Genomic DNA, 27824 nt, shown 5'->3' with positions numbered 1-27824 from the left:
TCTTACAGAAAAAGGACTACAGATAGGGTTCTTTAGATATTGGTCTTTGGCTCTCTGGATGCTGTCTTATAAGAAGAGATGTTTAGAGCTATTGGCATTACAGAAAAGTTAAGTGACAGTCTTACACTGCAGAGCCACAAAATTCACTCTGGAACAACCCCACCTCTGAACATCCTGTAAGTTAAGGTAATAATTTTTCCTCATCATCTAAGCCAAAACTGAGGGAGGTATGATTACAAATCCAACCTATAATCAGTATCAGCATTATAGCTAGGCCGTACTTTCTATCTAGTCTTTAGGGTTTTATGTCTCTGTAATAGTATTTCTTCAAAATCAGAAAATATGGTATTAAGAGAACATTTGTTTACTACTTTCTAGAATTTTTTGTGTTCTCTATATATACTTGTTACATAACCAGCCAAGAATAATGCCCTTAAACTTCACAAAAGTGACAAGGTTCTCTGCTATTTTTTCTGACTTTAATGCATATTTTTTATTCACATTGCTTATATATCTTTTCCATCTGTTCTTTTAGGCCTGAACTATAATTTAGGATAATATTGATGATTATGCCCTTCTAAATTCTTTGTGCATAATTTATCTTGACAATCAATAAAATAGAAAAAAGTGCTGTAACACTTTTCTTTATTTTCAACTTGCTCCTTTTTATCCTTTAACACAACTTCATATTCTAGGAATATTTTCGCCTTGCCCACATACTTTGTACCTGAATGTTCTTAAAAAAATAAAATTCATAGTTTTTAGAAACTCTTCAGGAAATTACTCTAGGACCCTTAAAATGATTGAAGAGGATTAATCTATATTCTTCTACACTATATTGGCAGTCATTATCTATCCTCTCTGCCTAGATAATTTAAGATATTAGGCCACTGAGCTGCATACTTTGCACAACTCTTAACTTACGATTGCTATGCAAAGGAGGTTAGATTTAAAAAAATAACTTTAAAAACCATTTCTCAGCAAATCTCATTTTGAGAGCATCAGTAAGTATCTTGGCCAGATAACCTGATGGGCAATGTAGCTACAAGGTTTTATCCACCCTCCACCTCCACCCCCACAAACCCCATCCCCCACAGCTGTAGGTTTTGCTATACATCCCTAAGACCAAGCTAATACATGTGCAAATTAAGGGAGAATACTGGTAAATTATCTCTAAGACAATGAAAAAGAGCACATTATAACTTCATTGAGTACATGGAGGCACCAAGAATGTATAGCTAGTAAAGAGTATTCTTACAACTGCCAAGAGGGAAATCAGCAGGATTAAAGGATAAAGCTTTTGAAAACCTCATCTAAACTGCCTAGTATGGCAAAGAAAAGAGATCTATCCCAAGTAGACTTCAAGCTGTATTAACCAAAACAGTATTTTAGTGTTACAGCAGTTGATTTCAGAATGAAGTATATCTTTATATTTTGTCCCACACTTTAATGATTTATACTCCTTGGAAGTTGCACAGGCTGACATAATTTATAATTTAATATAACTGAGGTATTATAAGGCCCATATCTCAGTAAGCTTCGAAACTGCTAATTGGGATAATAGGAAATTACTTGTCTTCTCCCAAATGCCAGTGAAGTAGGTCAGGATAATTAATATGTAAGCTGGCTTTTAAGTCAAAGGAAAACAAGACAGGTCTCATGTGTGTACTTTTAATACCATCCATTTTACACCAAAATGAGTTCTGCCTGTGAAAAATCATAGTATGATTCAGTTAAATACATGAATTTCAAAATAAGAGAAAAAGTAGTCCAACCATGAGAAGACACAGACTGAAGACTGCTCTAAAGAAGGCTACATTTATACCTCATAAGCAGGGAAATTGAAAAAAAAAACACATCTAGATCACCGATTTAGGTACATTTTGCTTTTTAGATTGCTTTGTAAACTTGTAAGCACTGTATAATATAGATCACATTATACAAAGTTAAGGTAAACATAAATGATAAGACAGGGGTTTGGGTGATGACATAATTCTTCATCCTTAAAGCAGAAGATAGGCTATATTTTCACATTTTCTTCCATTACTCCTTCTGCCCACTTGCCTGATACTTTCTAGCTTTAATTTCTTGGTAAGCTGAGAAAAAACGTGTGTAGCTAGAGACACAAAACTTATGTCCTCTGCAGGTTTGTGCTGGATAAGTGCAAATTCACTATAGTAGGTCAAAGCAAATGCTGGCCTCGAGCATGACAGTTAGTAATACATCCCTACTTGACTCTAACAAGCACAGGTGCCTGCCAACCTGTGGGCAGCATAGTGAATGCTCTGCACTGGAAGGCATGTCGTAAGCCTGAGACTGGTGGGATGGCCACAGCTTCTTTTGTGTATATAATTTTTGCTCTGTTGACATAATACCCAGCAGCTTGATTTGAATAATAAGCCTGGAATACTAGGTCCTAATGGCCAACCCAGGGCAGCCATGAACACGACACCCCTTAACTAGACCTTAAAGTTTCTTTTGAAAACATGGATTTTAAAGCTGGTGTTTCTCAAGTGAAGTGTTTATCAAATCGTACAATCCTAAATATTAAAAACAGTAATGCAGAAAAACCATCATAAGGAAGGCAGACAGACATTCTATTAAATAGAAAGCATCTTCTAGTAGACAACCTTGAAACACATGCTCTGCTGAGAATGGTTTGATGAACATTGACACATCAAGCGAAAGATCTGGGGGAAAATGCCCAGAAAGAAATGGGGCCCTGAAATATAGTGCATGGCCACATTTAGTGAAGCAGATCTGACTGAAATAGCATGAAATGCCCCAAAATATTGAACTGTGAAGACAAAGTGCGCAATATTAGATCTATAGACACACTTGCTAAGACTGTTCTGCCTTATCACAGTTATTCCACAAAAAAAGAGACACTGAAAGAGATGGAAAGTACCGAAAAATTGCCCACTTGACTCATTTGGGAACCTGAAGGAAAACCTCACCAATTTAGTAGTGCATGTACAAGGTAAAAATAAATTCAATAAAGAAAACAGCAAAGAGACACTAGAAGAACAAACTCGAAAGCCATCTAACTATAGATGCTCTGTGGGCCCAGGTTTTCCTTTCAGGCCCTAGGATGAGCCTTCTCCTTTCCAGGACTCCCTCCTGTGATGGCCAGAGGGAACTGGGAAGTAACTGGCTTAAGCGAAAAAGATATCATCGATGACTTCTACCTGTGGCCATGATGATATGTTTTCTGAACAGAATTCTCTATTTCAGAGGGCTGTGCAAATTTCAACACAATTTATCTTAAAATGGCAGAGTTAAAGTATTTTCCCCAATATGTTTGTAGAATACTGAACAAACTTCACATACTTAGTTACAGCAGTTGCGCAGCACATAGATGACAGTCAAAATGAAGTTTCTAACTCATCTTTAGTTAAATTTTAGAAAACAGTATCCTGATTTTGGTAATCATCATAACACTAAAAAATGTATTATCATGCTTGCCAGAAGTCCTACAGAGACCTCACATGGCTCCTAGATATTTCTTCACCAGTCTCTTCCATAATCTCTGATAAATGTGAATGTTGGGAGGGCTTGGCAGGTAGTAGATGGTAATTACCTTTTCCTGCACCAACAGTATACCTTTTGTAATGCTCCTTATGGAGATTATGGCCAACATACACTTCACATGGAAACTGCTTTAACATATGATTTTTATTACCAGCAACTCATATTTTCATGGTATAAGATATAATTCTCCTTAAATAAGGCAATGAAGACCATAAAAGGAATTCTACTGTATTCTCTTGCTAATAATCTCCAAAGTGACTCTCATTTTAAATGAGCCAAGTTTAACATGGGCATGAGGATACTGACCTGCTGGCCCTCTGTGAGCTTTGAACTGTTTTTCCAATTGTGAAGAAGAACTTACAGTAATATATCCCATAATCAAAGTCTCGTATACTTACAAAATGGGTGGATGGCTATAGTCTGCTTATATCCTTTAAAAAGGGAAGTCTAATGCCCTGGTGGGAACAAATCAGAAACTGTGGTTTCATCAACACTAGCTTGGGTCAGCTGCACTAACTGGCCCAAACTTCATTTTGAATAAAGACATGCAAACAGTTTTATACTACTTCTTTAATACTGTACTTTTTTATTGGGGGGGGGAGGGAATTTTTACATTTAGGGCTTACAGCCAAACCTAGATTTTCTTTCTAAGTAAGGTAACTGAGTTCTAGCCTTTCCCTTAAACTAGCCTGGGTTTCTGGACTGGTGTATCACATTAATTATAAACAGATGCTTGGTAAGGCATGTTAGATAAAGAACTTGAGAATTAGTAAACATATTCTTAATGCCAAAAAGTCAGAGGATTACTTAATTGACTTTGTCTCTCTTCAAAGTTGATTCACATAAATTGAATTTTGTAATTAACATATATACCAAGAAAATAAATAAATGCTTTTGGCAAACTGGTTTCTAGAAACAATTTTGGCCATTTGGAGTTGACAGAAATGCTATTTGAAATTTCTTCTTGGAAAACTCTTTTGAATTTTTCCTTTAAATCTTTTAATAGTGAAAAGGGAAGTTGTATATGTATGTGTGCATATGTGTGTGTTTCTGTGTTCACTTACGTATTCAACCAAGGTTCTGCTAACACCGTACTTGAAGCATTTAGTTTCTTAACCCAAACTCAGGGGGCAATGACTGTGGACCAAAGGGATGATATATACAAGGGAGAAGAAAGTGGATAAGAGGTAGGAGAAAAAGAAATGACTATCATTAACCTTACAAGGAAAATGGGTAACTGGAGAAAAGCATTTGCTCTAGCTTTGGGTGTCCTGGGATATAGGGTTCATTATCCACCTTTCTCCCCGCCATGTTACTCAATTTCTGAAAGTAAAACAGCAAAGGATACCTAACGTCCTGTGCAGCAAGACTATTATTTTAAGAAAAAGGGAAACAAAATTCTATTTTCTTAAAATAAGAACTTTGAAAAGGTTAGGACTGTGTACACAGGCTAAGGATCTCCAACATACTTACTTTTCTCTCCTATGTTTTCCCCTGCTGCCTCCCCTTCCTCCTCCTCCTCCTCCTCCTCCTCCTCCTCCTCCTCCTCCTCCTCCTCCTCTTCCTCCACCTCTGTGGGCTGCACGTCATCCTGCGGGTCACAGGCACTAACGGGTGCGTTCAGACAGCAGTGGTTGAACCCGCTATCTCGAGGCAGAGTAAAACTTCGAGGTTTGCCCCCATTTCCATTTAACACTTGCATCCTCTCACTCTCAGCCAAGGGGTACGGCCCATAGTGATCCTGTAGGTGGCACTTCTGAGTTGGAAGGGTGGACTGCCGCCTGTGCTCTGGGGAGATGGCCGCGGAGTCAGAGAAGACAGAATCCTCCAGGGGCAGAGTCTGAAGATAGTGTAATCCTGAGCTTGTCAGGGGCGTCTCAATTAAATCCTGCCAGGAGCGGCGCTGACTGGCTGTCTTGCGAATGGGGGACACAGCACTGCTCCCAGTCACTTCCTGGCGAAACTCTTCATGGGAGGACTGTGACTGAGAGGTCTCTGTGGAAGAGAGCCGGCTGTGTTTTGCTTCCACGTAAGGACTGGCACAACTCATCTGTGGAAAGGAGCCTCTGATCAGTCTCTACAGAAAGTAACAGACTACTTCTGTTACCAAGGAACACATTAGATTTCTAACAGTTAACATTTACCAGTCAAGTTAATGACTAGTCAAGTTTACAGACATCTCAAAGTTAGGCCCAGCTGATATTTTAAGAGACTGAGATGTGGAGTGTTGAAATGCACCTATACCAGACTCTCATGAAAAGTCTGACATATTAACATGCAAAGTTGCACAACAGTGAAGCATAAGAAAATTTGAGTGCTTATGTAAGAAATATTCAGCAACTAAGAAAAATCTGAAGTTTAAAAAATCTCTAGGAATTTAAAACCCTGAATAATTGCTGCCAAATTCATATTTCTGGATTTTGTGGAGTTTGGGGGTGAGAGCAAGGAGAGAGGCTTTTGGATGTGAAAAGAAGGTGCCTATAATCGGACAGAACCCCTCCTCTTCTTCATAGGTGAATGAATCCTCCTATGGGCCCCAATGAAAGGTGTTCTTGTGGTCTTTTCAATTTGTGGCACTTTGTAGAGTTAAACATACAGGCAAGGTGAGATTATACTCTGATGGGGATGAGCATCTGCCTTGGGCATGGGCACCTCAGGGTACATAAACACAAAAGAAAAATGGAATATTTCTATTCTTGGAATTTAAAGTTTGGGAGTATATATTACAGTACAAAGTACAACCAAGAAAATGGACTGGCATCAAGTGAATGCTGTAAAAGACTTGCAGGTGCCCCTACTGGGGACAAGGCTTACTCTAGCTCTCGGGGCTAACAGATCAGCTCTGGCTCCTTTCTGGCAGGAGGAGTTGAATTTGTCAAATGTGATCAAGGCAAATGGGGCTCAGGTGGTGGCCAGGACAAGCCTGGCTGAGGTAAAAGCACACGCTGCCCCTCTGGGTAAAGGAGAAGTTAAATGGCATCTTCTGGGGGCAGTTTATCTTCCCACATGTTAATAACAATGTAAATAGCTTCCTTCTTGAAATTCACAAGTTGCTATGATTAAAGAGCTGTTCCCTGAAGCTGCAGTTTCCCTTTCTTCCTCTTTTATAAATATTTAAAAGGAATTATTCAGGCCCTGATGTTTTAGGCAAAGAGGGAAAATATGATATAAACTGTATCTTGTCACTGACTTCATGATTTCATTTCTATAGCTCATCCTTGCATTCTGTTACACTCAGCATTTATTAAAGAAATGTGCATATATATTAGGAACAATTCTTAGCTAAGAGACATTGACATCAAACACTGTTATTAAAAATGTGGCTTCCCTTTTAGTTATTAGTCAAAAGGACCCATTCATTTATTTCAGAAATATTTATTTATTCATTTCAGAAATATTTATTAAGCACTTAATAAATAAGTGCCAGTGCTGTGCTAAGCCATGGGGATGTGTAGATGAATACAGCAGGCCCACAGTCTAGTCTAGTGAGCTGTTTGTAGTCTTAGATATTCTGATTTAATGTCTGGATAGGGTCTGAACATCTGCATTTCTAAAATGTTACAGAAGTGATTCTTATGCACAGCCAAGGTTGAGAAATGGCCTAGAATTTTATCAACTTCTTGTGTAGCGTCTTATTTAAAATCCTCTAGAGTAATATGGAGGTGTAATTAGGTTGAGTGCTGTTGTCACCTAAATTCAGCTTCCATTTCCTATGTGGAAGACTCAGTCCCAAGATAGCCAGAATTAACTCTTATGACGCTGTAACCATGCAATGTATTGTCAAGACTGGGAGACTACTGAGATGCTCTTAGTAGTTCTGATGGGCCACGGGCATAAAGTGGGATAGTCTCAAGCAAAGTAGGACAGTTGTTTACCCCATTAAAAGATTATAAACTACAGGCTATACACAGAATCATTTACACAGGTTTAAGAAGTCTGGAGCACCATATAAACACATACATTAAACCAGACCCCATGACTATCTGAAGAGCTATCTGTCAAAATATGTTTAATATAGATATAATATTAATTTTTATGAGTCATTTCTGAAGGATATAGGAATGAACTTTATTAGTGTGGGATACATAAAGCCCATTTATATATCTTTTTCTAAGAAAACTTATTTTTGTTGCTGATATTTCCAGGAAGGCTACTCTGACACAAACAGGATTTTTTAAAATAAAACTGGGCAGATATTATGCCTGGAATCTGTGGTGACTGTTTCTCCTGATTAAATAGTCTTTACATACTAAATTTTTTCCCCTTATTGTTTTTAGACTCCTTATCTTCTTTCCTCTTAGGGAACCTGAGGTCTGACATGCAATTCACTACATGGGGATATTTTGGGTCAAAGAATCTGATGCTAAATAATGTCCATTCCTGTTGGCAACTTACAGAGGGAGGTCGTGGGTATGTGTCGTAAGGGGGCGGAGGGCTGTCCTGTTTGGGTGTTGATGGAGTATCTGCTTCTTCCTTGTCACTCTCACTCCAGTAATCTGTAAATTCACACACACAGATACAACATTCTATTAAATATTTCTAGCCATATTTTCATTCTATTAAATATTTCTAGCCATATTTTCATTCTATTAAATATTTCTAGCCATATTTTCAAGACCAGCTAACACAAAGACATTTAAATTCCACTCCTATACCCTGTTCCACAGCACTCACTACTCCAGGCCCACAAACTTTTATTTTCAGCTGGGTGTTCAAGAAGAAGGAAGAGTGCAATCACTTAATTCCAATAAAGCATGCAATTATACATAGCTATAATTTTAAGGAGTTAAGAAAAAGACACTGCAGAAGTCAAATCAGGTTTAGGGTGCTTTAGATTCCAGGCCAAGTTATTCTGATGCTTGAATTAGTGAATAATAACACAGGATGCCTCTTAAAGGTGTATCATTTTACCCTAAAGATGAACACTCAAAGAAAAGCAATATATATACAACTGTAGATCTCTACAGATATAAACAGCTCCAAAAATAATGTTCTCAATTCTTTTTTCTGGCTCCAATTCACTGGTTATCTAACAATCACTGTTTCCAGAGTCATGCTGACATGACTCTCTATAACACGATACTCCCACCTCTACTTGGAAACACATGGCAAACCTTGATTCTTGCCAAATGCAAAAGGGCAAATTTGCTGATGTGGGCTGCAAGTTCCAAACTTCTAGAACTACTTAAAAGGGTAGAAAATGTAAGCCGCTAGACTTGGCAGAGCTCAGGCAAGAGGGAAAGGAAAAAATTTTGAGACATAAATTAGTTGAGTAAGTAAAATACAGCACAAAGACCAATAATCAGAACCCGTTCCACTAATAACGCAACCACTCTTAACTCTGGGTTAATTCCTTATAAGATTTACGAGGAAAAACCTGTAAGTATTACCCATTTTTATTCTTAAAAAATCTAAATCAAAAGAACCATCATTAGGCTTAACTGATAATCAGATTTAGGTGAAAAAACTATGGCACATACTTTTACAGGAACCTCTTTCCACCCAGGAATCTTTTACTGTAATATTTATATATATTTTCCTTGTGGTGCTTATGAATAAGTATAGTTAATATTTATTGAGTACTTACTATATGCTGCACATACTTTTATAGGAACCTCTCTCCACCCAGGAATTATATATATTCTTATATATAAAAATTATATAATATTTATATATATTTTCCTTGTGGTGTTTATGAATAAGTATAGCTAATATTTATTGAGTACTTACTACATGCTGAATAAAAAGTAGTAGAGCTGGGAATTGAGCTAAGAAATAGCCTTGCCCTAAACCTTGGAGGGCTATCACTGGGACTCTTTTGAATGACACACTGGGAGAGTTTAATTTGACATATATTCATGATGCTTTGAGCCCTTCTCCTCCTGCTGTTCTGTAACTCTGGCTATCATGAAAAGAAATTCTTTAGCAGTGGAGATTATTACATTCAGGCCTCAAAATACAAAAACTCTGAAAATGCTATTCCTATTTTAATTATTCCCTTTGACTAAAAGGTAAGCAGAAACTACTTAATCTAAATTTGTGTCTGGTATTTATAATGGATCATGCTGGTGACAGCTAGTATACTAAGCTTCCTCTCAAATATGAATTGATATAGTTGCCCAGCGATGTACGCAACAAACAATGGTGGGAAAAGCATGAACTATATACCTGGGCAGATGGAGGTTCAATTCTTGGTTGTACCACTTACCATCTCTGTGCTCTTGTGATGGTTACTAAACCAGAGTCTGTTTTGTCATCTGTAAAAGGGGGCTAATAATAACTGACTTTCAGAGCCGTGTATATGTGTGTGTGGGGGTGGGTACTAAATAAGGTAATACATATTCAAGTGCTTTGCACCTTGAAAGCACTCGATATTAGGACCCCTGATTTTCTTTGGTGGATTTATAGGTAGCATTCTAGGACAGTCTGACCCAGATCACAGAGGAGGTAAATGCCTTGTGTTTATCTTCTTGGACATCAGTTTGTTTTTTTTTTTTTTTCTCGTAGCAAGTTCCAGCAATGAAAAGTGAATTCTGTAGCTCTGGGATCTGGGTTAGGCAGTTTTGTGGGAGTTTGAAATACTATAAGGAAGTCATTGCTGGAGGTGAATGCAATAAGCACCACTCCATCCTAACCCTAAGCAGTGGTTTGCCAATATCACTTTGCTCTTACCTTTCCCACTATTTCCTGTGTTGAATTTCTCCTTGACCTCTGTACTGATACCTTGGGGGTCTCAAGGAATTAGAACCTCAAGGGGCCCTTAACAGCATGCTGAGAAGGAGATGGTCACCATTTTATCAAGATCTCTATAGCTATCACTACAAATGACAGATGTGGGAGATTCTCTCTGCTTTCCCACCTCAGCTAAATTAGGGAGAATTCTAGTCCAGTACTTAATGTAATTTTTGGTTTACTAAAAAGCACCATCAATCTATAGCTTATTTGGGTTGCTGAATAAAAGACTGAAATTCCCCTTTGTAAATTAACTTCATTTCTCACAGTAAGTTGTAGGTCTTTGAGAGAGCAGTGACAGAGAAGAACCTACATAGAAAACTCAGTCAGTCTTCTTTTGGGGTTGTGTGGAAAATTACAAGCACATTGTTTGCTCAAGAGGCTGAAATGAGTTTGATTTTCATTCTACGAGCAAATTAATTTATTTTTCTTAGCTTTCCATTTAGCAAAAATAAATGGATACTTTTAATGTCTTGCAGTGATATTCAATATTATATGTAACTAATCATGAATAAATAGTGCCATCAGTAGAACAGGAAGATTTCCACTTTATTCTCATGTTGATACAAAAGGATAATTTGAGAAACTTAACAGAAGACCATGCGGGAGGGGAAGAAAAAAAGAGGTTAGAGAGGGAGGGAGCCAAAACATAAGAGACTCTTAAAAACTGAGAACAAACTGAGGGTTGATGGGGGGTGAGAGGGAGGGGAGGGTGGGTGATGGGTATTGAGCAGGGCACCTGTTGGGATGAGCAGTGGGTGTTGTATGGAAACCAATTTGACAATAAATTTCATACTAAAAACAAAAGGATAATTTGAGAAAAATGACTTTTTCATCTAGAACTACCAAAAAATACAATATATTTCATTCATTTTTATGTGATTAAAGCTTTAGGAAGACATTGTGTGACTGAAAATAATGTGTCATGAATGTCTGACTTGCACGTGGAAAAATATAGAAAAATTATTAATAGGCCATTAGCCAAATTTTGATCTTCATGTAATTTAGTGTAACCCTGTTTTCTCTAAGTACAACAACAAATAATGAAAGAGAAGCCCACATCCTTTACACTTCTGGAGCTAAAGATACTAATTCATTAAACTTTTATTTAAATCAATGAAAGAGTCACTTTGAAGCTGCAATGGATATTTAAATAAAAACAGTGTTTTGGAGTTACTCCTTTGCATGTTTGTGAAATATTCCCAACCCTCAACCACCTATATTTTGTATGAAGTTTAACTTCAGTACTGAGAACAGTACTCGGAAGATGTCAAATAATTCTACAGAAGTGTGGAGTAGACACATGCATACAGTTGTTTTCTATATAGAATACCATGAGACCTAATGCAGAAGGTAGGAAGTCTATTATGTTTCTGACCTATGTTAGAGTGCCTGAGAAATATACACTCTATGTGGAAAACCAAATTATTTCAGATATTCTGGTTGCATTGTGCTAGCAAGGGAGACGTGACTTGTTAACTATTATAAGCTTCTGCCAGTGATGGTCTACTACTGCAGAAGGTACTAAAATATGCACTCACATGCCAGACCAGTGCATCATGAATCCATGCACTGAATACTTATTGGAACCTGTATGTACGGTATAACTTACCAGTTCCTTAATCCATAATGATATATGGCTATATAATACCACGTACAAAGAAAATTAACTAAAATAAAGACCATGCTAAACTTCAAAATAAGAAAGTTAAGCTTGAGAATTCAAGATTCCTTCTTTATGCAAACCGAGTTTTTCAAAGATTCATTTCCTATCAGTATACTGTCTATACTTTTAATTTTTGCATCTTAAAAAAATCAGAAACAAACCTATATGCACCTATAAAATACAGTTTTTTTTATGCCTTTAAAAAATGTGAGAAGGAAGGCTAACAGATTTTTTAGTAGTCTTAACACAATTTTAGGCCTATAAATTAAGTTGAAGTATGAAAAGTTTAAATAAACTTAAGTAAACTTTTAACAATGAACAAATGTGGCTTAATAACTGGCCTGACACCCCATAGTCCTGGCTGGGATTCACCTGTGCACCCTGATTTGATGGAGATTGTTTCCTCATTATTTGTGGAAGTATCCATGCTGCTTCCACTCCCAGGAATGTTTTGTCACTTTCTATTTTTTAGACAATTATTATTATTTTTGAAACACAGAAAGAGAGTACGAGCAGGGGAGGGGCAGAGAGAGGACACGCAGAATCCAAAGCAGGCTCCAGGCTCTGTTGACAGCAGAGTTCATGGTTTGATGCAGAGCTTGAACCATGAATTGCGAGATCATGACCTGAGACGAAGTCAGATGCTTAACCAACTGAGCCACCCAGGCGCCCCTTTTTGTTACTTCCTATCTACTTCATTCTCATCCTGTGAAAATAGGTTCAAATAATGGAGTCAACATAAAGCCTTTCCCACTCCCTTCCTGGAAGCAATCTCTCCAGCTTAATTTACACAGAACTTGATTTGTACTTTCTTACATTTCATTTTCTGTATTATATTAAGAGGATCTTTTCTACTAGAATTCAGTGTAATTTCAGGCAGGATGGTCGCCTATTTCACCTTAAATCAATCAGCGTGGTAGTTGAAGGCCTTACACAGAAACACTTCATACTGAATAAAATATCTTCTCTTTCTCTCTACTGCTGACTTTACATCAGCCTCACTGATCAACTTCTCTAGCAAGTTATTTCCTCATTAATTCTGCCTCTTTCCCAGGTTTTTTTTTTAAAAATTTTGCATCCACTTAGCAAATTTTTAAAAAATCAGTTTCACATTGTGCAACCATTAGTACTGATTGGCTTTATGTTGTTCTTTAATTTTTTTTCTGCTGCTCTTCAATTTTTCTTAAGCAATTTCAAGTGTGTATCTTTTTTTAAATGTTTACCCATTTATTTTCAGAGAGCATGTGTGCACAAGAGCGCTTGAGTGGGGAGGAGCAGAGAGGGAGAGGGACAATTCCAAGCAGGCTCTGAACTGTCAGCGCAGAGCCGGATGCCAGGTGAGAACCCACGAACACGAGAACATGACTTAAGCCGAAATCAAGAGTTGGAGGCTCAACCGACTGAGGCACCCAGGTGCCCCTCAAGTGTGTATCTTTGATATCCTCAACAAGATGATATATTCCTATTGGCAGGAACCATGTTTTGCTATTTCTTTGAAATCTTCCTGCCCTAAGTCCTCATCCTTCACTGCCTTACTCATCCCCATTCCCTCACCCATGGCTCTAAACCAGGGGTTGGTAAACTGTGGCCTGCAGGCCAAATGAGGCTCTCTGCCTATTTTTATATGGTCTGTAGATCAAGAACAGTTTTTACATTTTTAAATGGTAAAAAAATCAAAGGAAGAATAATTTTTTGAAATGTAAAAAATGATATGAAATTTCATTTCACTGTCCATAAGTAAAGCTTTATTACAGCCCAGTCAGAATCCTCATGTGTGTACAGCTGCTTTCATACTATAACAGCAGAGTTGAGTAGTTTAGATAGAAATCTTATGGGCCTGCAAAGCCTAAAATATTAACTATTTGGCTTTTCACAGAAAGTTTCCCAACCCCTGCCCTAAACATTTGCTGACAGATTGGTTTTGGGATCTGGATATCTACTTTAGATATCTCTAACCTTCAGCTTTTAGATGTTTAGAAAAGTTTTGGCTGAGGTTTTACTTTGAGAGGGAACACAAGGTTTTTAGAATTTCCACATAAACAAATAGTCTATGCCCACTGGAGACACAACTAGAAATAAGTTTGTGTATATATATATATATATATATATATATATATACACACACATATGTATATATATATATATATATATGTATATATATATATATCAATCTGTAGAATTCTTTTAGCTTTAGGAAGCCTCAAAAGATTTCCAAAACTGTTGATGCTTCCAAGGGATATACAATAAACACTTTTTGGAAATGTAAAGCAACTTCAGAATGGTGACCACAGCTTTCATTAAAATTTAAATCTGTATAATGACATTGTGTTTTGTATATCTGAGGTCAATACTGAGGCAAGATCCATAAGATCACAGAATTACAGAGTAACAGAACTGAAGAACATAACCAATTGAGATAATTTATGGAAGGAGGAATCATCCATCTGAGCTCTTTGCATAAAAGTCCACTTAAATGTCTATGACACCACTAAACAGAAAAAAAAAAACCTCACCAACAAGGACCTGGACTCTAGTCGATATTTAGGACCAATTACAGATTTTTAAATTTGTAAGATTTTTGTCCTCCATTGGAAACAGACTGAGAGAGACAGCAACAAACTCCACATCAGCTGCTCCAAAAATTTTAGAATTTATTCCCCATCTGTTTAATTTACTAAACCTCACCTTTAAGATGGTATGGTTTGGATTCAAAGTGCAAAAAAGAAAAATAACTACAGCCTGATATATGCATTTTCACTTAACTGATAGTAGTGAATCACTGTATAGGATAACAGCAGAACAAAACAAAACAAAAACCCCAGAACTGTAAAAAAAAAATTCCTTTACCTTGTTCTTGCTTAATCCTCTCTCTTTCTGCATATCCTGCAGTCAGCATGTTGATTCTGTTAAGCCACCTGAAAAAACAACTATTAAAATCAGTAACACTGCAATTGAATTTCGTATATTTTACTTTTAAAAAATATTTATTTTAAGGATAAAGAAGATGTGGTATATATACAATGGAATATTATTCGGCCATAAAAAAGAATGAAATCTTGCTATGTGCAACGGCATGGATGGAACTAAAGTATATTATGCTAAATGAAGTAAGTTAGTCAGAGAAAGATAAATACCATATAATTTCACTCCTATGTAGAATTGAAGAAACAAAAGGAATGAAGTGGGTAAAAAGAGAGACAAACCAAGGAACAGACTCTTAACTGTAGAGAACAAACTGATGGTTACCAAAGGGGAGGTGAGTGGGAGGATGGGTAAAATAGGTAATACGGATTAAGGAGGGCACTTGTTGTGACGATTCCTGAGTAATGTGCCGAATTGTTGAATGACTATACTGTATGCCTGAAAGTAACACTGTATGCTAACTATACTGGAATTAAAATTTAAAACTTAATAAAAATGTTTATTTTAAAATGTTTAAGAATATATGAGATAATTCTACATAAAAGATGTGTTCTTTGCTATTCTTGACACATCGAGCTTTCAATGAGCTGTATAATTTGCTGTGGTATAAATTGCTGCCACACTACAGATGATATTTCGATAGAAAAGTCTTAAGCAAACCTGTAAATATATGTAATATAGAGGGTTTTAAGATGATCGGAGCCCTATCAATTCTGTTGCTCCAAATTCAGAAGCAGTCCAAATATTTCTGCTGTTTGTTTCTTCAGAACAAATGCTCTTTTAATATAATATATACTGATGAGAAAAAAAGTTATGGACCTTGCCGGTCAAAATAAATTTCACTATGAAGTATTAGTTTTGATGAAAGTTATTTAAGTTTAATGTTCCAGGGGGAAACACATCTTGGGAGTACTTTGGAAATTTGTCTCTAAATACAATTTGTTTTCTAAAGACCAAATGAGCAAATACAATTTTAACCTCTATTTAGATCTTAAAAACTTATTTCCATGAACAATAGTAACTTAAAAATAAATCTTAGTTCTTTCCTCTCTCAGTAGTGATGCTATTTCCAGTGTTTTAATCTCTATCTTTTGTTCCACCAGGTCTCTCCCTGCGTTAGTTATTCCAGCTCTTTATACTGTACCAGATGATCAAATCACAAAATCTTTAAATTAACCTGACAATTTCCCATTAGCCTATTCTGAGGTATGATCCATATATAATTTCCTAAATCAGAAATTGAGGAAAAACCCCTCTTCCAAACTACCTCAAGTTTGGAATCAATACTATAGTTAACATCATTAAACTGTGGAATAATCTGATCAGATATATTTTTAAGAAAAAATTGTTTGAGAACTTTTTCTCCCAAGAGCTTATCTACTGTGTCAAATGAAAGATGATGCTTTTTTCAGTGACTCATATATTTCATCATTTATGCCCAGTAGTATTAACTGTGCAACAGATAGTTAGAATATCTTGGAAAGGGAGGAAAGTTGTGTCTCTAATTGGCAAAATCACATCCATGGAAATTTAAACTTCAATGTTAAGAGTAAGTCACCTAAAACCCAACTTTATTTTGAGAAAGCCTACAATGTAATTATCACCTCAAGTATTTTGGGGAAGTGAAGAAGGGAGTGGAACATAAAGGAAATAAAATAAAGATTGAACAAATAAATTCAGTAGCATAGTATACAGCCACTCCAAAAAATTACAAGTTATAAGTTAGTAAGTCAACTTCATGATGAGTAACCTTTAAAAAATGACTCTAATCTTAGTAAAAAGGTCAAAATTGAAATTTAGTCTATAGGTCATTTGTAGTGAGAATGGGGTTGAATTTGTACTACAAGACAAATCTTAGCACTCTTAGGAAAGATGTGCCTGGCACTTTTGGGGTGAAAATGATGATAACAGTACTACAGGAACATATATTAGTGAATTTTAATGAAGTACCTCAAATTGACTATTATTTTTTAATATAGATAAACCTAGACATTGTTTTATTTATTTTTTATTTTTTATTATAATTTATTGTCAAATTGGCTTACATACAACACCCAGTGCTTCTTTTTTTTAATGTTGATTCATTTATTTTGAAAGAGAAAGAAAGCATGAGCAGGGGAGAAGGGCAGAAAGAGAGGGAGAGAATTCCAAGCAGGCTCTGCACTGTCAGCACAAAGCAGGATGTGGGCCTAGATCCCAGTAACTGTGAGATCATGACCTGAGCTGAGATCAAGAGTCTGATGCTTAACTGACTGAGCCACTCAGGTGCCCCCCCCACTTCTTTTTTCTGAGAGAGAGAGAGAAATAGAGAGAGCGCGCAACTGTGCAAGGGCAGAGAGAGAGACAGAGAGAGAGAGAGACAGAGAGAGAGAGAGAGAGAGAGAGAGAGAGAGAGACAGAGAAGTGGGACTCACCTGGGGCTTGTGTTTTTTTGTTTTTTGTCTTTTTTTTTTTTTTTTTTTTACCCTAAGCGGGACTGGAGCTCATCTGAAACCGGGCATGAGCTCACATGAAGCGGGGATCATGCTCACCTGAAGTGGGGCTCGTGTTCACCTGAAGCGGGGATCATGCTCACCTGAAGCGGGGCTCAAGCTCACCCAATGTGGGACTTGAACTCACCAACTGTGAGCCGAAGGCAAATGCTTAACGATGAGAACCCCTCATAGTGACTATTATAAAAAATATCACTGAAATTTCATTTTGTCAGAAGTTTAAAGAACAATGAGGTCTTTATGAGATGAATTAGGAAACTAAGAAAAAGCCTTCTTTGATTTTTCAGTTCAACAAATTTACTAACTGCCTGCTATATGCTGAACAATGAGCTATGTTTTGGGGGCACAAAAATGAATAAGACATAATTCCTGCCTTCAATGAGTTCCAGAATTACTAAATGTCATAAAACAATTGAAAAATTAGCCTACTTTTAGGAAGAAAAATTCTGTTCATGATAAAAACTCTGCAGAAAGTATGTGGATAAACTCAGGTCAGTGTGCATAGGCACAAAAGGCTGAACACTACACAGTCGTTGGTGCTGTCTTCGGTAAACTTGTCCTCAAGGCCTCAACTAGAAGAGGCTTACCTATATACTTGCTGCAGTATAATTTGGTATTTATAGGCCATTATAAACAGCAGATACATATGCATTAACTGAGTCAGGTAATATTTATTGAGAACCTATGTCTACAAGGTACTGTTATTCTAAGCTCCAAGGATAGAGAGAAACCAAACAAAGTGCCTGCCTTCTCAGGAGACTACATCTTAGTGAGGGCAACAGATAATAAACAGGGATACAAATAAACATATGTCAAGTAGTGTCAAGTGCCATTTACAAAAATAGCAACGTAAAAAATTAGAAAGTCAAAGGTGCTAAGGATGGGGGGGCGGTTAATTTAAGAAAAGGTGGTTAGGGATACAAGCACTGAATTCAGTGACGGGGAAGGGCTTTGATATGAGGTCCACATTCAGCACCTTATCCTGTCACTGATGCTTTAAAACAAGACAATATAGGTAAGGGGATATTGAGCCTTCCCATGAAGCTATCAATAACTAACAAAGAATAATGTATTGAGAGGAAAAAAATGAGTACAAACTATGGGAAAAATGTCCAAAGAGTAATTACCAAATAGAAATGAGTGAATCCTCACAATTATAAAGACCTAAGTGCTGACATAATAAGGAATATATAGGCCAAATGAATTCAGTAAATAAGTCTCAGAATACTTGAGAAACATGATATTTTGTTTTCTTCCCACAGATTTCACAAAGACTGGCAAAAATTTTTTTTTCATGTTTTAATGCTCATTTCTGAGGAGGAAACAGATGGATGGTGGGGGGGGCCTCCAAAGTATTTTTGCAAATTACCTCACAATCATACTTACAGTTGGTCAAAAAATAGAAGGTGAGATTTAAATATTTCATGCTTGTGTATATGTATACATATATATGTATATATATGCATATATCTGGGTATATGTATATACATACATATATTTGGGTATATACAGGTACATGTAATTAAATTTACTTTATATCTCTTGTCAAAACTTGCACTATATTTTTAAAATGTATATGATAGTTTTTTGGAAATTAAGAAATAACCAGATAAAGCTTATAGCTATGATTAGCATAATTATAATATCATAAATATAAAATCTCTGAAGACTTAGGTATATTCCTTTAAAAGATTATATATAGCATGAACCAACACCCAGATTATCTTGCTGTTAAGTAACAATCAGGTTCCTGAACAAAATCTTTGGAGGGGATCTCTCCCAACCTCTAATCCTCTATTTATTTACAGCACTGAGTCCCCCCCGTTTATTAACAAGTAATTTTTAAGAACTTGCCTGTTGAAAGTAGACATTGGGAATATGATTATAAAAAAAAAGAAAAAGAAAAATATAAAAGTCCATTATACTTAAAGTTTTAAAAAAATTCAGTATTTCAGGACAATTTAATTCTGAAGTTTCTAGTGCACCATAGCAAGGCTTACATAAAACAGCACTTTTAAATGTATGATGTGGAGATGACATATTTGATCAGTTTCACATTTTCACTTTGACTCATTGCTTAGAAAAAACAACAAAAACAACAAAATGGGTTTGCTTTAGCTTCTATGATATCCTGAATCAGATACATCTATAGGATTATTAGGGAAGAGCAGTGACATGACACACTTTTGAAGTTATTGCTAACACAGGGCAGGTAGAGACCAGGCATGGTTTCGTACTTCATAAAAAGACCATGATTAGCATGTTTCATGAATAATTAAATCATGTTAATTCTTAGAGATGGTTGTATTCTAGTGTATCCATCTTGTAAAATAGGATAATGCTCATTTTTACCACTTATTTTCTGTTTGATCATGATGTAAACCCCTCATATTCATCCCAAAGGCACTGTGCTCAACATGTGATAAAATAAATAGTGAATAACTAGAACAGTAGAATTATAAAATTATTAAAACAAAAAATAGAGTATCACAACTTCTTACCCCATGTGAATAACATTTTCATTTTGAGAACAAATTAAGGAGAAAAAGCTCTCCAAATTCCAATTGCCTAGTGTGAAATGTCAAGAATGGTAATGTACATCAAAAGAAGATTTTGGGAAGTACAAGAAAGACTCAGTTCCCTTATTAATAATAAAACATTTTTTCAAGTGTTCTCAACACTTTTGTTTGCCATTTCCTTGTATTCATATCCTTGCTTTAGGACAAACCATGCCTGTACTCCCAAGTGTCAAAACACCAAGATCATTTATAAAAGCATATTAAGTGTTCATTTAGTGTGCTCAAGTACATTTATAAAGTTGCTCAATTTTGTGCTTAAAAATATCTGGATACTAATTTTTTTGAGACACATAAAGAAAGGTAAATGGGGGCAAAAGCCCAAAATATATGAAAGGGATATACATTGCTAGCAAACATTTACATAGCACTTATAATTGAGCAGGGACTGTTGTAAGCCCTTTATGTGTGCTCATTTGCTCCCGACAAAAGTCGTTTGGGTAGAGATTATTATTATGTCCATTTTTCAAGGGGTCAATACCTGGCATAAAGAGGTCCAGTTCTATATCCAGGATCACACAGCTAGTAAGTGTGAGATCTGGGATTTGGACAGTCTGGTCCCAAAGTCTATTCTCTAAATCACTATGCTGTGCTGCCTCTCCCTAACTGTTGGCAAGTTATGTATGTAATATGTACTGCCTGCTAAAGACCTGTAAAAAGGAAACATCTGAATCTTAAACCTAATTTCTATAAATCTAGAAAAGAGAGAGGGGAAAGGAAGGAAAAGGAAGAATCAAATTCATAAATGCTAAAGTGGGAAATCTGAAGCAGAATGTTGTAGATGATGGAAATTTATATATACACATACATATATTTTTCCCCCCACAGGTCCATATGACCATGTAGCCAACCATCTAAAGTTTATTCATTCATTTTGAAAGAGAGAGAGAATCCCAAGTAGGCTCTGTGCTGCTGGTGCGGAGCCTGACACAGGGCATGAACCTACAAACCATGAGATCATGCATCACCTGAGCTGAAATCAAGAGTTCGACACTTAACCAACTGAGACACTCAGGCGCCCCAACCATGCAGCCATCTAATCACTTGGCTGTATAACCTTGTTCAGTGATAGAAGAAAGGTTACAGAAAGAAATATTAACTTTGTTTAGGACTAAATAATTGAGATGGATGTTATGTCATGAATACCCAGCACTTGGAAGAGTCAGGTTTTTTGGTGAGTATCTTTTTTTTCCCTCCACCTGGGAACACATTTTAAGACATATCTTTAAAAAATTTTTTTAATGTTTTTATTTATTTTTGAAGGAGAGAGAGAGACAGAGCATGAGCGGGAGAGGAGCAGAGAGAGAGGGAGACACAGAATTTGAAGCAAGCTCCAGGCTCTAAGCTGTCAGCACAGAGCCCAACATGGGGCTGGAACTCAAAAACTGTGAGATCATGACCTGAGCTGAAGCCGGATGCTCAACTGACTGAGCCACCCAGGCGCCCCTGAAGACATATCTTGAAATGGACTTCTAAAAAAATCTTTTATTTTTTACAGTGGATTTTTTTGGTCTATATATGGATTCAGGCATATTTTTGGTAAACCTGGTAAACAGTCAACAAGTTTATTTTGACTTTTAAAATGCTGTTCTCTGAAGTTAGGTATGGCTACATGCAGCAATGCCTGAGTCCATTTTATTTTAAACTGATGTACCACAGTGACATTATTCTCTAAGCATTAATATGGAAAACTTAGAATTCTAAGCCTAACTGACTTTCTAAGTACTTTGAAATTTTAGTAACACTTTACCTGTTCATATCATCAAGATGCTCAGCAGCAAAATAAAAGCTTTTGATTTTAGGATGACAGGCTTTGAATGCACTGCAAAAGGAAACAAAGTATATTTATTTTATTTCAAATTGGAAAATAAGTTAGAACCAAATAATTTTTATAGATAAAATTACCTCAACATCTAACCTGAATTCACATATATAATGCTTATGCCATGATGACAGAAATCAGTAAAAAATTCAATTTTCTGCTCATAAAACTGCTTTGTTTTTACCTCAATTTGAAAGCATTAGAGAAGTGACCTATGATTTAAAAGCTAGAAATAAAAAAAAACAACAAACACCCTTCCCTTCTCTCCCTCTTCCCAAATAAAATCAACTTACTATTTCTTGCGGCATTCACTGGCTCTGTCAATTTTAAATTCGGGCAGACTGATGAATCCTTCTGCTTTTTCATCCTAAAGAGGCAACAATCTTGTTCAGGGTGTTATACACATAGGTTTGAAGCTGATAATACTATAGACCTATACCTTAAAAATATAAACTAATAAATTTTTTTACTTAATGTCTTAAATTTGACATTTTAGAGATTAGAGTTCCACTCTTACTTGTTATATTCCATTAAACTGAAGATATATTTTGAACATTTAGAATAGTACAAATTAAGATACACACAGAAATTCTGAAAAATCCTTTTTATATTAGAATGAAGATAGAAAACTATTTAAATTCTCAAAATGAAACATGATTTATGAGTAATTTTCTCACCAGAATGTATATATACTTTTATAACGTATAAAAATAACTTCAGTCCACATTCACCATTCACAATTTTCTGTCACTTTTAATGTTCATATGTAAAATATATGGATGTTTACTAATTCAATTCCTTTTCTGTCTCCAAAAAAATCTTTTATCAAACCTGAATTAAATATGTTGTATAGTCCAGATTTTATAAATGAAATAAGTTGATTTTATCTTCAAATATCTAGCTTGGTATACATGCTATATATATAAAGATCATTTTCCACTTGGAAAATTGAATGAAATCCTTAAAATCTTCCTCTCTCTAACGTGGGATGGAAAAACAAGATAGGAGAATTATCCAAAATCTTATGTTAGATACAAATTATTCCAAGTAGGCTAAGACTACCCTTGGCTAAATCCTTTCATTGTTGTCCTTTTCATGCTCATGACCAAACTCCTCAGACTTTTATTCTCCCAAACTTTTTGATCTGTGCTGTATCAGTTAATGGCTCCTTATATAACAAGTTCAAGTGAGGTTACACCCCCATCTGCTAACCTTAAAGAAAAAAAAAATACAGATTCTCATTCTTTTAGTGTGCGTGTATGTATAAATGTAAAACTTAACAAAAATATGATATTACTGATAGTGACTGAAATGTGTCATAAAAAAGAGAGTATTATAACTTTTTCAATATTTTTTTAGTATTTGAGTGTTTTTTTCTTCCAATCTTGGTAAATAAACACAAGTCTCAAATCTCTTTCAACTTTGATTTCTGTTATGTCAACCTTGATGTCTTTTAACTTAAAAATTCTATATTTCAAACAATTTAAAATATTTCGGGGGATAGATACAATCTTCCCATAATGATGTGATGAGAGATTTCTCCTAAAAAATCACACTAAGTTATTCTTACAGTGTATACTAGGGAATTATTCACTCACTTCTCACAAGGCTAACACAGTAATACCTCTGATCGAAACTTAGCAACTGTTCAATAAAAAAGGGCCTCAGTTTTTAATCTCTTGAACTTTGAAAGAATATGATATAGCATACAGCAGAGAAATCTACAAGTGACCTTAAAATAAAGGGAAACAGAGGCTATATTTGGATAATACTTGATTGGCATATAAAAAGTATTTGATATATGTTAAATGAAAATGTTGGTAAAATTGTTTTCTATATCTAAAATAAGATAGACTTAGTGAAATAGAAGATTTTTTAGGTAATTATGTGATTGGCACAAATAATATCAAAAGTGCAGAAAATAACCAAATCCTTTTATATAATATAGGCATTTGTATTAAACAGCGAAAGATTAATTTGAGATTTTACAAATGAAATTAGAGGTCAATTTGAAAAGTATTACTAATAGCATATGTTTAGTGAGTATTGAATGTATGCCAAGCATTGTTCTAAGTGGGCTTTACATGAATTGATTCTTTTCATCCATATGATAGCCCAGTGAGCTCGGCTCCATTATTACTCTCCCTCTTTGCAAATGAGGAAATTGATGCATAGTAATTCAGGTGGGTTAATTCTATTCTCTAAACCATAACAAACATAACTCCTCTACATATTTTATGTTATAATCGTAAGCATAATTATATTGTTAAATTATATTTCAAAAATTAATATTCAAATGCAAACTGATGAATACCTTAACATAATAGTATTTCTGTAAGACTAGTCAGCACACTATATTAAACTATGTACATTTTTTGAGAAAACAAGTTAACAATAGAAATTATTGTTAAAAAAACCTTAATAAGGTGAACTGACAGATGGCTATGGCAAAAGAGTGAAAATGAATGCGGAGTCAAAGAAAATATCAAGGAATAAGGTATACTCTTGTGCCCCTGTTGTGATAGGTGGTAGGTTATAATATAACTACTCTGAATAAAGATTTGTTTACTACAAATGAAACAGGAATTCATAAGAACAATTTAAATATATTATATATACTCCCCATCCCCATCCCTCAATTGGGTCAAATGAATACTTGCAGATTTTCAAAACTAGTCTTCTAGTTCACATATTCTTTAAGAAAAACAAATAAGTTCATGCAATATTAATTTACTTAAATTATTAGAGGACATCTTCCAAAAACAAACAGAAAAAAATAGAAAACTTTGAACAAAAGTGAGACATTTAAAAATCTATTTCAAATTTCCATGTATAATCCTTTTAGTTAAGCTATTGCTGGAATTAGTTTGATATTTCTAATTAGATACAGAGAATTTTGTCTGTTTCATATAGGCTGCCACATTAGAATAATTGAGACAACTATCTTTCCAGAACTCCCAAAATGCAATCATTTTAAGAAGGCAGATTAAAAAATAAGTAGTGGCACTCTCCTGGATTAGCATTAAGGTGGTTATATGATTTGAAAATCTAAGTCTCAAAATGGTGATTCTTTGGGTTAAAGATAGAAAGTGGATCAGAGAAAAATATGTTTTATCTTACCTCCTCATTAATATACCAATATAGAGATGCATCCTTAAGGACAAACCAATATTTCTTCCATTTCTGTGAAAAATAACTCTTTGCATCTTTCTTTTTCCAAAGCCAACCTTCACAGTCACCTCGTCCAAGATCTTTGCAAGAAATTCGTCTTTTGCTCTTGCCAGCTATAGGACCTAAAAATAATAGTAGGTAAAAGTGCTCTTTTAATTTTATACAAGTGTGAAGGTAGAAGATTAATCTATAGCTCATTAAAATAAGTCTGGGTATTTAACAACCTTAAAAATTCTTATTTTTACATTGTATCAGAAGAGAAAACTATGGAAATCTTTAATACCTTCCTCCCCCCAGATAAGTGACATGCAATGTAATCAGAATTGTGTAATCCCAGTGTCAAACCCTGTTGAGACCATTTATTGTAAAAGGTACCCCTAGCATCACAATTGAAGGAGGAGCTGGTCTTGGCAGCTCTTACTAGGGAGCTGTGCTCTTGCAAACCACAATGGGCTCAGGCAAGAGAGGATGGGCAAACTATGCTGGTGACTATCACGGTGCAAAATAAGCAGCTATATATTTCATTTCACTTCCTTTCCTTACCTTTGTTTTTCTTCTTTGATTTGTGCTGCAGAGAGGACTGCTGAAATGTCTGAAATCCAAGATATGGAAGAATGTTATTTGATACTCAGGATGCCATCCACAGTGCTAACATGCTGCTAAGAACTCTCAAGAGTTGAACGATGACTCTGAACCCAGGTCAGAGAAAGCATTTTCTGTTTCCAAAGACTCAAAACAAATTCATATATATCATGGCAATTAACTTTCTAATCTCACATGAAGCAGGACAGGTTATTATCATTGTCTTTCTTTTGTAGGTAGACAAATCAGGACATAAAGCAGTGGTGAAACTCAGGGCTCTTATATAAACACAGTACTACTTTTTACCCCTTTTTAAGGGATTTATTGTGCTTTCTCAGGCAATATCTCAATTGATTCTCAGAAAGTCTTATGAAATAGTCAGGCAAATATGACTACCACTTGTTATTTTGAAGTTCATTCTCTTCCATAAGCCACCAGCACCTACTGATCCTCCTAGGCACTCCCCCTCAGTTGCTAAATACTGCAGCACTTGAATCAATATTTTCTTCTCACACCTACTTCTGTCGCTATTACTGGTAACTAATCTTCATGTAAGTGATGTCAGTACCCTGGCTCCTCAGTCCCTCATCTCCAATGATCTTTACTTCCCTCCTCAGCTACCCATCCTTCTGACAATGTTTGTTATCTTAAGCAGACTCCAACCACTGCTTCTATTACCTACATTTTATGTAGCCCAATAGTTCCAACCCAGTAATTTTTAGCAAATTTTCATTGAGGCATCCATTTCATTAACCTTGCCACCCTTTTGTGACTTTATTATTTCTTTTTTCTCAGTTATCATGAGATACCATTATAATCATTCCCTTGAGCCATGCTCTCTCCATCATACTTGCCTAGCTAAATAGGCAGTTTAGCTGCCTGTTAAATCAGTTAAACCTGCCTGTCTACTCCATGCTAACTACAAGAAAAGATTAATGTCTTAATAGAAAAACCCACAGCTGTATTGACTGGTCTAGCTTTCAATGACTATAAATCACTGGTTCCAGTCAGATACTAAGTCAGATGCTAAGCTACATTGTTGTTCACTGGTATAATAAGGTTAATTGTGTTCATATGATTAGCTAGCTAACAGAGTATAGAGATAACATGTGTAATTTCAATTCATAGATATTCCTTTGAAATGAATTTTAGGTACCTAGAATCTTCTTTTCTTTACAAAGGTATGCCTGTAAGGGGTAATTGGATTTTGCTTACATAAAATTCACTTGTCTTGGTTTTATACAACACATTTGTATTCTGTGACATACTTTCTTGTTTGGTATCTTTGTCCATAAGATAACATTCTACTTACAATAGCAATGTTCTTGTTTTGCATATGGTTTACTTAATTCTCATGAATATGGTATTATGGGTGGATACCAGTCCTAAAGGTAAGTAGCATATAATTTGCTGATGTACAGCATAACCCTGAAATAATCACCCAAGTGTCAAAGCAATAGAAACATGTATGCACGTGGTATGTGTGTGCATGTGTTTACAAAACTTTGCAGGATACATGGCTATGGAAATTCATAATCAATTTTTCAGAGAAAACATAAAAGATAAAACTCATTATGCTGTGTTGATTTTCCTGAGTGCACTTTGCTCCAAAATAATAACTCAGGGTAGTGTGCTTAAGTAAAGGTAACTTACATATCGTGATTTCCCCTAAATTGTTAAGCTGTAAAATTACTGATTGGTTATTTTCTTTTTGTGTTTCCACAAGTAGTCATTATAATCTTATGGCTGATAATTTTTAAAAATGACAAAGATGGGGTGGTTTGTTTTTAGGAAGCTACATGGACAAAAGACAGCTTGAAAGAACTGAATTATAGAAGGTACCTCCTATGCCTTTTGCATGCTATCCCTTAGATCCTGGAGGTCTATTTTATTTTATTATTAGTTTTTTAATGTTTATTTATTTTTGAGAGAAGGACAGAACATGAGTGGCGGAGGAGCAGAGAGAGAGGGAGACACAGAATCGGAAGCAGGCTCCAGGCTCTGAGCTGCCAGCACAGAGCCCGATGCGGGGCTCGAACCCCCGAACAATGAGATCATGACCTGAGCCGAAGTTGGACGCTCAACCCACTGAGTCACCCAGGCGCCCCATAGAGGTCTATTTTAAAATCTATACAAAAACGTATTTTATGCTTTCTAGGATTTCTTTTTAATAATATTATCTTTTCTTTCCCCATAAATATATATTCATACTGATTGTGATTACAGTGTACATATTGTTGAAACCCAAGAACTCATACGTATACAATATAGATTTATGCAACATTCAAATAAACAAAGCCATAGATGTCTTTTGTATATACTATATATAT

At 35.6% G+C, this 27824-nt stretch overlaps 1 protein-coding gene across 6 annotated transcripts in view; it reads right to left on the bottom strand.

Annotated features, from left to right (window-relative positions):
* The window catches only part of CNKSR2 (connector enhancer of kinase suppressor of Ras 2), a 292571-nt gene that overhangs the window by 38175 nt on the left and 226572 nt on the right, over positions 1 to 27824 (bottom strand). For all 6 annotated transcript variants that reach the window (XM_027054659.2, XM_027054656.2, XM_027054661.2 and 3 more), the window contains 7 exons: positions 25456 to 25504; positions 24862 to 25034; positions 22035 to 22108; positions 21670 to 21741; positions 14777 to 14844; positions 7927 to 8027; positions 5005 to 5581 (listed from right to left, as the gene is read on the bottom strand). In XM_027054659.2, coding sequence (XP_026910460.2) covers positions 5005 to 5581; positions 7927 to 8027; positions 14777 to 14844; positions 21670 to 21741; positions 22035 to 22108; positions 24862 to 25034; positions 25456 to 25504 — 1114 coding nt within the window. The remainder of the gene's footprint in view (positions 1 to 5004; positions 5582 to 7926; positions 8028 to 14776; positions 14845 to 21669; positions 21742 to 22034; positions 22109 to 24861; positions 25035 to 25455; positions 25505 to 27824) is intronic.

This window comes from Acinonyx jubatus, chromosome X (assembly GCF_027475565.1).
Source record: "Acinonyx jubatus isolate Ajub_Pintada_27869175 chromosome X, VMU_Ajub_asm_v1.0, whole genome shotgun sequence".
In the NCBI taxonomy this organism is placed as follows: Eukaryota; Metazoa; Chordata; class Mammalia; order Carnivora; family Felidae; genus Acinonyx; species Acinonyx jubatus.
The sequence above is the reverse complement of the archived record's forward strand: the minus strand, read 5'-3'. Positions and strand labels throughout refer to the sequence as shown.